The sequence below is a fragment of the Pyxicephalus adspersus genome, chromosome 8 (genome assembly GCF_032062135.1).
Source record: "Pyxicephalus adspersus chromosome 8, UCB_Pads_2.0, whole genome shotgun sequence".
NCBI classification, from domain to species: domain Eukaryota; kingdom Metazoa; phylum Chordata; class Amphibia; order Anura; family Pyxicephalidae; genus Pyxicephalus; species Pyxicephalus adspersus.
The window spans coordinates 53,670,695-53,683,187 of NC_092865.1; the positions used below are offsets into that span (position 1 = coordinate 53,670,695).

A 12,493-nucleotide genomic window follows, 5' to 3' on the forward strand; every position below is an offset into this window, starting at 1 on the left:
CTGTCTCAGACATTCCATATTTCCCAAAAATGTCCAACTGGAGCAGGACCGAAATCATACAATTGCAATCTACTGTAACTACAAATGTTGTGTTTTCTTTCTACAGACGATATTAAATAGATGAATTTCAAAGGGGGACACGGGATACCTTCACCAACGCAGGAATGTCTTCAGGCTGTCAGCCATCCTACCCCATTGGTATTGTTGCCCTACGATTCTTGTATTGCTGCCCTCTGCCACACTGCCTTGAACCCCTCTCCACCCCCTGCCACCGGTGAAGCCTGGTTCTGCATCTCAGCCTTGAAGTGAGCTTTTCTTCCACCAAAATGGTGCCTGCTCCACCAAACCAAGACCCCCTTCCCCCCTCTGCTATGGAAGAACCAGCAACAGCACACTTGTCCCCTACACCAGATACACACCACCGTGGATGTACACAACCATCACTTGCAATGATCATTTATGACTTTTTACCCTATCATCTTTCTACTTGCCATCGCTGTAAAGAAAATATTGCAAAAGGGTGCTACAAGAGAACCCTTTATAAAATATGTTCCAATTTTATAATAAAGAAAAAATCAAAGCATTTCTACTTCTGAAAACGACTCTCCATAGACGTCTGTCCCCTCCTGGCCCAAAAAAAATAATATTTTTTTTTTCATTTAGGTAAATCAGAGAACTTTGTACATATCTGTACATTATGGACAGAAGCCTTACAGGCACCTCTTTGGCTAAACTGTGCGCGGGCTTGATTTCAGCAAATGCCTTTTGTACAGTGCCATGAAAACTATTTATTTCTTATTTTTACATTGACATTGCTCGTAAAACAAAAAGAAAAAAGAAAAAAAAAAGAAAACTTCTTGCAACAGGGTAAAAATAAGCAATTTTAACAAGTTCTTTAGAGACTCTAAAAAAAGTGGAGTGCATTGTCTTGTTATTCACGGGGAACAGAAATGGGGCGAAGGGCGGTCCAAAGCAATGGCCCGCGGCCGGCAGGTGGAAGGGGCAGCAGAAAGAGTTTGGCGTACTTTATTTAAACATAAAAAAGATCACTTATTTCAGCCTTATTGTTAGAGCTTTATGAATGGTTCTCCAGATCAGCCCAATCGGCTTATATATTAAAAATATTGCCAGAGAATTTATATAAAATGTATATAAATTGCCATATGAAGGGGGTGGGTAATATATAGAAGTTGTGGAAAGGAATTTTTGTGGTGTTGCCATCACTGTTTTTTTTTTTTTTTTTTTAATTTCCTCCAATACATTTTTAAATTTTTGTCATTTGCAGTGTTTCACACTTTTGAGATCACATACACAAAATACAACAATCATTGTTCCTGCACTCAGTCCCCTCCCCTGACTACCCGAAATATTGTCAGGATAAATGTGATATTCAATAAATATGAAGAACGTGATGAATGTGTATTAGAACCCATTGACATCAGTGTTATAAATAACATTGGGTATCTATTGGTATACACAAAAGAAATGATGCTGGATGTTCTCGGGAAAAAGAGGCGGCCGCAATCTGAATTGCTGCAGTTTCTAATGCGACTTGTAAGTACAGGAAGAGAATGGCCTAAAATTTGTAAATTGACCCTTCTATGGCAGATGAGTAAAAAAAAAAAGAACCCCTTGATTTCATACGTTTTTTTCTCCTCTACTTTTGCAGAATTCCTCTGTAGCAGCTTAAATAGCGCAGAAAAGAAAATGAGAGTTTTCATCTCTGAAATATTGGTGAAAGTTCTGAGATTTTAGTAAAAAAAAAATCAAAGTCAAGGTAAATTGGGCATTTTGATGGCCAATGTGCCTCATTGTTCCTGAGGGTCACAAAAGCTCATTTTTAATTTTCATGTATACAAACCTGAATGTTTTACTTTTTCTTTCACTAAAGAAAAAAAACACAGACAGTAAAATAGTAAAGCAATCATATACATAAAACAAATACACAAAAAAGGAGAAAACAAATTACCCAAAATACAACATAAAAGTAAATAAGTTTATGCCCAAATTTTGGTACAGTTTCATGAATGGCTCTGTGCCAGCTGCAACAACCAGTCAAAATCTTCTTATGTGCACAAGTAAAAGAGACAACTCCAATGGAGTCAGTTTTGATTGCCAGAGCAGAGTAATATGCCGTTTGGTGAGCCCTAAATGAATTACAAGCTTCTGCCTTGGTTTAGGTTTGCCTATTCTTTGTATCTGCCAAATAAAAAATCTGCTCTGCAGCCGTTTACCCCAGGTACACAAAAAGTTAGATAGACCCTTACCAGATTTGCCGTGTCCTATGGAGCCCAGATAGTCAATCTATCTGGGAGGGCCCAATATTTTTGATTGTAATCATGATGTGCACAGCGCTACAGTAACAACTTTAGTTATCACAATTTATTATTGATTTTTCTATGGCTGAATTAGGTCTGGTCGGCATAAATAATAGTACACAGCCTACAGCAATAAAGTGTAGTATGGTGATGATGAAAATTGAAGATTGAGATTAAATATCGATTTGACTCTTTTAAAATCAAAAGCTTTCATTAAAATACCTAGTGGTTCCCGAAGAGTGTATTGTGCAATTGTCACGGTATTGGGGTTGGTAAATTCACAGTACAGATCAATTTTCTTTTTTTAATATATTTAACTTGCAGTAAATGGTTAAATGGGTGAGATTTAGCTATGCAGGGGCATGGCTATATACAGCAGGGGCAGGACTTGCACAGGTGATTTGAGGACATGGATACTTTTGCCGTGATTTTTCACTGTGAATTGTTGTGAATTATACTGTTGTTTTTTGCAAACACGTTTGTTACACATGGGTTTCTCTGAAAGACTGCTTTTTTATATTCTGTGGTATACATTTGAGAAGAAAAATATGTCTAGAATTATCCCTGACATTTCACAGGCCACTGTGTAAAAAATGGTTTAGCCCACTTCATGACATCCCCATGCTATCTTTGGACCTGACTGCTAACATGGAGTCTTTAGGTATGAATTGGGTGGGGCGGGGCTTCGAGTAAGCATTCTCCAACCACCATTCAGTGCAATGGGGCGGCAACTGGTTTCCCAATATTTAGATCAATTCAAAACTTATACAATACTAAACCAAAAACAAAGACTACACGAACGCTGGGCAGATGAGTACATTTTATGTTGCAATTTTTTTTTCAACATGTGTAACATAAAAAGTGAAAATAATATATGTACAATAAAGTAAAATTATTATTGACATTATTCATTTTCATTTTGGCTGTAATCAGATTTTATTCTGGCATTATACTTTTAGTGATACCACAAAGATATTTATATCTTATTGGTTTAATATTCTTGTGACAACACATAAGAGGAAGTAAGGACAGATTGGCGTCCAAATGGAGGGAAGCATCATGGTAAAACCGGTTATCAGAGGGCTTGTCTAGACAATCGGATTGTAAAGAAGAGGCCATGGGGGAACATCCTTCCGAGAAGTCAAAGGATGGGTGGCATCTTGTAAGCCAGTGGCCATTCCTGAAGTTTGACCTATGCTTCACGGTAAAATCAATCACTCCTACAGAGGGTCTGTCCAGGGAACATGTAGATTGTACAGAAGACATGATGGGGGAACAGCCTTATAGGAGCTAAAAGGATGGGTGGTGTCTCATTGGCCAATGGCCATTCCTGAAGGTTTACCATGACACCCTATGCTTCATGGTAAAACCAATCACCCCTACAGAGGGCTTGTCTTGAGAGGGAACGATTGGATTGTATGGAAGACGTAATGGAGGAACATCGTTCTAAGAAGTCAAACGGATGGGTGGCATCTCATAAGCCAGTGGCCATTCCTGAAGGTTGACCATGGCATCTTATGCTTCGTAGTAAAGCCAATCATTGCTCCAGAGGGCTTGTCCGGAGAGAGAGAACAAATGGATTTAAAGATGAAGTGATGGAGGAACATCCTTTAAGAAATTCATAGGGATTGGTGGCATCTCATAAACCAGTTGCGGGTCCTGAAGGTCTACCATGGTTTCTTATGTTCCATGGTAAAGCCAATCACACCTCCAGAGGGCTTGTTCAGAGAGGGAACAATTGGATTTACAGATTACATTAAATGAAAAAACATCCTTATGTGAAGTGCAGATGAAGAACCAGCTAAAAGATTAGCCAGAAAATAATCTCTTGCTTTTTGATCATTCCTCTCCGCAAAGGAAAATAGTGACTTTTCACTTATTCACTCTCAATAACATTGCTGTGTGAATCTAAATATTTAGATTGTTCTATCAGCTCATTAGAGCCGCAGAGCAGACAGATGGCAGAAGATTGGGACTCTGGAGTAATAGACAGCAGATGGGCAGCAGAATTGTCCACACATTAGCCACCACACTCCATCACACAACACCTGAGCCAGCTCTGTTTGTGTTTTATATTTGCCCTGATCCAGCTGTATTCATTTTTTGCTCTCCAGAATTTTCAAACTATAGGCAGAGGGGAAAAAAATAACATTTCAGTCATCTGCAGCCTTTGAATAGGACTCTGTTGAGCAGAATGAAATGTTCTAAAGTTACAAGTCATTGGTGGGCCAATCCTACCAATTTATAGGGAGCAAACATCATGATCAGTGATGATAGATTATAAAAAGGTTATTATAAATTTAGTGTGCGTGCGTGCGTCTTAGCCAAGATTCAGCCAGCAGAGGATTGCATCAAATTCCAGGCTTCTAATATAAAAGGGCTATGGTGACGTTTTAAGTGCAGTAATTAAATCAGATTTTAGTCCTCTGCAGCCATAATTTCAGTTCATTCTGATTGGTTGCTGTGGATTTTCATCACCACTGATTCAGCCTGTAAGTAGGAGTGATTTGTGTTATTCTGGTATTTACTGAAGACATTTTTGTTCCCAGTGTAGTTCCTAACCAAAACATGGAGTTCATACACCTGAGACAATTTTCCTCACCCCATGTTGGACATATCAGTAGGGATGAGTGAGCGAGTTTTTAAAACTCGATCTCCCTGCGAATTCGGCCGTTCTCGCTTGGAGAATGGCCAGTGTAAATTCGCCAAATGAGATCGAATTAAAAAAAAAAAAAAAAAAGCTTTCCTCAGCCAATCAGAGAGCCCTAGAGGTTTTGAATAGGGGGACTTGTCCCCATTTAACCTCTAGTGCCGGGGATCGCACACAGGATTCCCAGGGCTGCAGGAACGAATGCAGCACTGAGAATCCACTGAGATCCAGGGGCACTAGAGGTTAAGTAACCTCTAGTGCCCGGGGGTCACAGTGGAACTGCACATGAACTTTCAATGGAGTTTTTCCATTGAGAGTTCATCTGCAGTTCAGTTCCCACAGTCAGCAGGCTGATAAGTACAGCCACGCGAGTGCCTCCAATTAGCTGTGACTGCAGGCGAACTCTCAATGGAGAAACTGTATTGAGAGTTCATCTGCAGTTCCACTGCAATCCCAGGGCACTAGAGGTTAATTAACCTGCCGGGATCATAATGATTTCCTCGATCTTCCGATGGTTTCGGGAAATTGGTTCCCCGAATTTTTGCGGACCCATCGGAAGTTCGAGAAAATTTTTGCGGGAATGCCAGAGGCATTCATGCTTATCCCTACATATCAGCCAGTCACAGTCATCTTTTGTTACATGCTGCATCCCCAGAGTGAAACATGTTAGATTGAGCAATGAAAACAAAGTGGAACTAGTAACTTGGCAAATCTGCATCAATGAACAATCAACGTGTAACAATATACAGAAACCTCATTTTAAAAAATGGTTCCACCCTTTATCTATATAGCTAAGATTATGCCTAGGATGGGAATTCATCCATCTCTTGCAGGCAGAAAATATTTCTGAAGTTTCCCCCAATGATCAGACAACAACATTGTAACTTTGGAATAAAACAACATGGGAAACTGCAGAGGGGTCTGATCTGATTTGTGAATGTATTTAGGAGCTGCACAGGCACCAGAATTTACATGATTTTGTGATTTCAGAAAGTAGATGATGACCTTGGGTGATGCCCAAACATGGATGGCTTAGTCCTTCTGGTGAGAAAAGTCAATGAAGACATCGTTAGGGGAGTGCTTTGATCCATGTGACACATGAAAAATGCCTGGAACTATTTAGTATTATATCTAGTGCTACATCTACTTTAAGAAACTTTTTTATGTGCCATATTAAGTTTTTGCGGGCAGCATCAGTGATTATTAAGATGAAATTTTTCCAATGCCCCCTATCTTTTCAGCATGCAAGCAAACACATCACCCATGGAGTCCCAGGAGGAATCCTATACAATGAGCTGATAGTCAACCCAATAACTGGAAAACAAGCAAGGAGCCAAGATATAGAAAGCGCATCTAAACGCAAGAACATAACATTTATATATTGCTGCTGATCATCCTATTAGATGTGCTGGTTGTGTTTTTTTAATTGGTTATGCTGCCAGTAACACACTTCCTATCCTGGGGTGACACTTTATGCACTGTATTTAAAAAAAAAAAAAAAAACCTCAGCATTGTCACCCTGGAACAGGAAGCTCATTGGGACTTATATGGGACTATAATATCACCCCCTCCGTACCAGGGGTAATGTTCTGTAACGTACATTGCTCATCCGACTGCTTGAAATAACCTTTTGCGGGGTCCAATAGATATAAGCTGGATTTCTGGTAATTATTTTTTGACTTTTCATTCAGATATAACAAAATGCTTTCAATGGAACATCTTACATGGGTTAAAAAAAGAATTTGAAAGTCATTTAGGCATTTTACATCAGTCAAGGACTCCTAGTCCCATTACATCTGCCAGGTCAGAGCTGTAAACCTGCACATCAGTACTTTGGCATTGATTTATGAAGTGCCCTATGGGGATTATTGGCATAAAATATACCCTTGAGTCAGAGAATGTGTAAGGTGACACAAAAGAAGGGGAGAATACAGAAGGCTTTGCTGCCCATGCCACCAGCATAAGCAATGCTCCGGAAAGGACAAATGGAGAACTATTGGACCGCAAAGGGTTTTATAATTATATATATATATACATATGTATATATATAAATTTAGCAGGCTCTGCCATTAAATTGGTATAGACCATACACCATCCGGTATTTGCTTTGCCATACTGAAGCTGTGCCAACGTTTTTCAAAGCCAATGACTTACATTTGCACTATAAATGTAAAGTAAACTGTATGGTTCACATATAAATTGCATTCTCCTGCTCCAAATTGAATATTTGCTGCATAGTTTTCTGCAGTTCCAACGCCCTCCAAATGCTTTAATGCAAATCAATCGAAAAATGACAAAATGAGCCTCAAATCTGCCCACAGCCTTCAAAATGCTTACATAGAAGGCATGACCCAGGTATGCAGAAGAAACAAACAGAACTTTATGGGTCAGTAATCACATTGATGAAATAAATATTCCATCACCTGACCCTAAATTCTGGAGTTGAGGGTTACAATTTGATTTCTTTTGCAGAAGCCCTTTTTTTTTTCCAAGACTGCCTACAGATTTAATATATGTGGGCAAGCAGGGATTCATGTCTGAGGGGGCGAAGGTAGAGATTAAACAGAAGAAAGATCACACAAAAAAAAAAATATTTAACCAGGGAGATGGTGCTACAGGCACACATTGTTACCAGGGAAACCAGTGCAGTGGTTGCCATGGGAATGCTGATGCTGGCACTAGAGGTGCTCCGTCAGCACATGGTATGGAGGTGGGTGAACTGGAGGGCGAGCAGAGCCGAACACGCTGAATGCTGATGAGGGGATGTGAGGGGGTCTTGAGGACGATGGGTGAATAAAAAGGGGTATGAAGTGTTACGGACAGTAGAATGCTACATCCTGTCTGGGTCACATAACATATCCACAATATCATGAGCACAATCTTTTCAGGTAAAGCATCATCTGAGGTCCCTGTGCCTTTAATAAGTCATACAGAATAGAAAAAAAATGTTATATATGCATTTCAAAGTGCAAAAAAAATAAAATTGTGAGGAACTAAAGCCTTTTTTTAACACAATCATTTCATTTCAGGGGCTCAAAAGTAATTGGACAAATTAAAAAGCTGAAAATAAAATGTTCATTTCTAATACTTGGATTGGTTTCTTCCATTTTTGCAGTTTAAGGATGGCTTGTTTCACCTGGATGGAGAGCTCCTTTGACCGCATGTTGTCTGTATCATCCACATACAAGCACCCCCCCCCTCCCTTTCAAATCAACTCCAGGCTTTTTATCTGCTTAATTGATAATGACATAACGAAGGAATTGCCCACACCAGCCTATGAAATAGCCTTTGAGTCAAATGTCCAATTACTTTTGAGCCCCTCAATCAAGCGATTGTGTTAAAAAAAAAAAAAAACTTTAGTTCCTCACATTTTTTTGCAATTTAAAGCATGAAAGTCTGCAGTTCAACTGCATCTGAGTTTCATTCAAAAATAGTTGTGGTAATGTACAGAACCAAAATTAGAAAAAAGTTGTCCCTGTCCAAATGTTTATGGCCCTAACTGTAGCTGCTAGTAATTTTACTCCTTAGGCCAGATACTTTTCTTCATGCTCAATTAACACCAATGATCGTTTGATCTGTCGAACCCTCTCAAGTTACCTATTTTAAATTCCCAACCAATAAGGTCGCCATCAGTCCAATCGGCCAAAAATGCAAACTAATCCACTACAAATACCAATGCTCTAGTATGTTCCCAAACATCCATGTCAATATAAGTCTCAATAAGTGAATATAAGGCCCTGAAGAAGCCAGTAGGCGAAACGTGTTGGGTAAAAGACAACCACCACATTAATGCCACTAACACCAATCTACGTTCTTTTTGTAAAGAGATCATGTAAAGTACCTAAAAACAGTCTACCTTGTGCCTTGTTACTGTATTGAGACATATAGTACAAACCTAACTTTATATCTATTTGCCCCTAAAAATGCCTTCTTTTTGACTTAGCCTTCTACTTTTATGTTCCTATACACAATTGGAGGCTGGCAACAAATGTGAGTATGACCTTTACGTAAAGTTTGTTGGAGAGTCTAAGCCACAATATCCTAGTATTCCATCAATTTTGACTGGTCCTATCAGATGACGCCTACATGGTTTTGGGGCAACACAACTTTACAATCAGCAGCGGGACCCGAATGATTCTTTATGCAGCCTGAAATGGTGGCATTCTTCCCACCAACCACTGATGTTTTAGAAAGTGGGTTACCAAGACCTGATCTTTTTTTTTGAGGGTTCCCCTGGGGTCGGCTGGTTAAGAAAGGGCGCTGTACTTTGATAATTTACAAAACAATTTGGATCATACTTCATAGGGTTCCACAGAATCAACTACAGATTTAGGGTTCCGAGGATGCAGGATTTTATTTTCTTTTTCAGCTTCTGTTATCATGACAACCAGCAATTTCAGAAGTCGTTGGCAATGGTAGCATTTGTAAAAACTCACCGACCAATTTATTAGGTACAGCTGTTCAACTGCTTGTTAATGCACATACACATAGCTTGCCTGGTCTGAGGAGTCACTTTCTGCTGCAACATTCTTGCAGAAAAGAAACATGAAATCTTAAGATCCATACTGACAACTGTTAATGATTCTGGCTGCTGGTGATTGTGTAATGGGTGTGGGTGGGATATTTTCTTGGCACACTTTGGGTCCATTAGTACCAATTGAGCATTGTTTAAATGTCACAGCCTACCAACGTATTATTGCTGACCATGTATATCCCTTTATGACTGTGTAGTGCAGTGTACCCATCTTTGGTTACTTCCAGGAGAATAATGTGCTGGATCACCCAAATCATCTCAAAATTTCTAGGTTTCCTTGGTCCTCCACAGTCACCAGATATCAATCCCATAGAGAACCTTTGGGATGTGGTAAAGCAGGAGGTTTGCATCATGTATGTGCAGCAACGTACACATTAGAGGCAGCCTGATGACATCATGGGGCTACACTTGTTCAGTATATGTATTACTGCAAAAGGCTTTCAGACTACGGCACAGGAAATAGAAATCACAGCCATGCCACAGGTGTGGATACAGACAGATGAGCTGTATAATACAGACTAGGAACATGTATGTCATGGCATTCTATTTGCAAAAACTGCACTGCCAATGCTGGGGTCATTGGTAACATGGCAAGCACCAAAAAGCCGCAGGTTTAGTCCCAGGGTGCCAAGGGATACAAAAATGTTGTTGGTAACTGCCTCATTCTTTTTTTATTATTTTATGGAATATTGAAGAGTTTATAGGAGGAACCCAGGTAAATTCATTTTATTAAAAGACAAGACACCCCAAACCTCAAGGTAAGTATTTTATTATCAAAATTATTACATCTCTTCTGAAAGATCAAATGTTACATCATTGTGTAAAAACTCCACGTGAGTGATGATAGCGGTTGGCTCCTTCCTGCAGCCTCGCATTCCACATCACGAGGCTGAACAGAAAGTGGAGGCTTGCGATACAGACCCTGTGATGTTTATACACACATAACATACAGTATACAAGACCCAAAACAAGGGTGACGTGATTTCCATCTCTAACCAGTCTCACAGTTGTAAAAGTCCAGGCGAAAAAAAGTGAGGCAGTTTAATTAAATTTTGAAGGGAAAGAATTTTATTTTATTTTTATTTTTTAAATCTTCCCGCTTTTAAAAGAGGCTTCTGATTTGAACTTATTTTTTAGGGGGCAATGCTCTGTAACAGTCACTGTACGAGATTAAAACCCAAATTAAATAAACACAACTGCTGCTCTGGAGAACTGGAGAGAGAGAAAGTGTGGGAGCAAGAGAAGGGGTAAATAAAGAATCACAGCATTGCCTTATGGGGGCAAAAAAAAATGTAATGTAGCACCGTGGAATATAACGCCCGTATTGTTAGCTAGCCTACAATGCTTCAAGTTGAATATAAAATTAGTTAAATACCTGCCAGTTACTACAGTAAACAACTGAGGGAGAGTAATAATAGCTCCAAACCTAATATATGCAACATCGCTACTAAAATAAAAAATAAGCTTATGCTGAAAGGTCTGACAATTTTATAAAGCAAGTATAAGCAGCAAAACTAAACATTGGTTAGCTCTATTGGATGCTCTTGGGTTTACCCAAGCGGCTGGTAGAGTTGGATTTAATTTTTTCAGGAAGATATTGAATGACTTTCACTGAACCATGAAGGGGCTTGTAGCTCTCGTCACATTTTAGGACCCCCGGGGGCGTGTGATGGCCTAGCCTTTTCCTGAAATAGGAGTGGATATGGGAAACGCTGTTGGAGATACGTCAAGCACCAGTCTGTTTCAAGATGGTCCATTTCAGAATAGGGCGGAAGGCTCATGATTAAAGTCCAGGCTTAAGGCAGCCCTTAACTTTTGAAAAATATGTTAAAATGATAAAATTGGGATCCATTTTCACGTAATTTGAGTATTTTTAGCAAGTCAAACATGAATTTTTAAAAAACTGCTATGTGCTGCAAAGTGGTGGCTACGGTTGCCATTACTTTAAGTCCAACTGAAAAAATATAAAAGCCCCTAAAGAGGAGTTTGCCATGTTAGTGTGGGGTATATAAAGGAACCATGAAAATGACCTATTTCTACTTTTACTGGTTCCAAGTCTTGCACCCATCACGGCCTCTACATTTTAGGATGATGCCCATTTTTACAAGCCTGACATCTAATAATGGTATATAGAAGGACACAGGTATGGATTTTGCTTTAAAACCAGGATTTCTGAATATCATTTGACAAAATTGGGATCCAAATGTAAGTACCCAGCACACAGACCACCAACTTTCCCAAATTCGGTGGGTTGAGTGTCAGCTAGAGAGCAACTACTTCCATCAACACCCCATGTAAGTGTGGGAGGTTCAGGACTATCCCATACTAAAAGGAATAATCACTGAAGTGGTGCAAAACAAATAGAAGACCCTCTCCCTCCTGTTCTTGTAAAGGCTATGGTAAATGTCTGATCCCGTCACTGGGTACACCTGCTAATGTAGGATTGCTAGAAAGATCTAGATCAACACCTGCTATAATCCTCCTTGCTTGAAGGCCCGGTGAAGCAGGTCTACCTCCCCTCCCCCCAAGCAGATATACTGTGTGCCAGGGTTGCTCATGCGACTACCAAGGGTGCAATGCTGTGTAAATGAGTGTATGGATTCTTCAAGTTGGGAGTTGTTGCCAATGATAAAAGTGCGATACTGGCCTTAATTTACCACCAATTGTATTACATTGTGTGGTCAGCTTTGGAGATTCCACTGCTCTCCTCTTTGAGATATAGGCCAGGGGTCAGCAACCTTTACTATCAAAAGAGCCATTTTGCCTCCTCTTCCACTAAAGAAAAATAGTCTGGAGCCGCAAAACATAACACAGTTTATAAACTTTTAAAAGTTTTAATTTTTTTTAATTTTACCCGTTACAACAAGTGTGCATGTGTAGGCCTACTTTGAAATAAATTAAACACTGAACTATGCCCCTAGAAGCCTCCAGCTTCTAACGTATCATCCTGGTACATTAGCTGGAGGCTTCTAACGTAACAGGGTAGATTTT

At 39.6% G+C, this 12,493-nt stretch overlaps 1 protein-coding gene across 1 annotated transcript in view; it reads left to right on the forward strand.

Moving 5' to 3' along the window:
• The window catches only part of LHFPL4 (LHFPL tetraspan subfamily member 4), a 69,833-nt gene extending 66,613 nt beyond the window's left edge, over window positions 1-3,220 (forward strand). Inside the window, exon 3 of the mRNA XM_072420692.1 lies at window positions 107-3,220. Within this exon, the coding sequence (XP_072276793.1) occupies window positions 107-120 (14 nt within the window). The 3' untranslated portion in view covers window positions 121-3,220. The remainder of the gene's footprint in view (window positions 1-106) is intronic.
• Window positions 3,221-12,493: the final 9,273 nt, after the last annotated feature.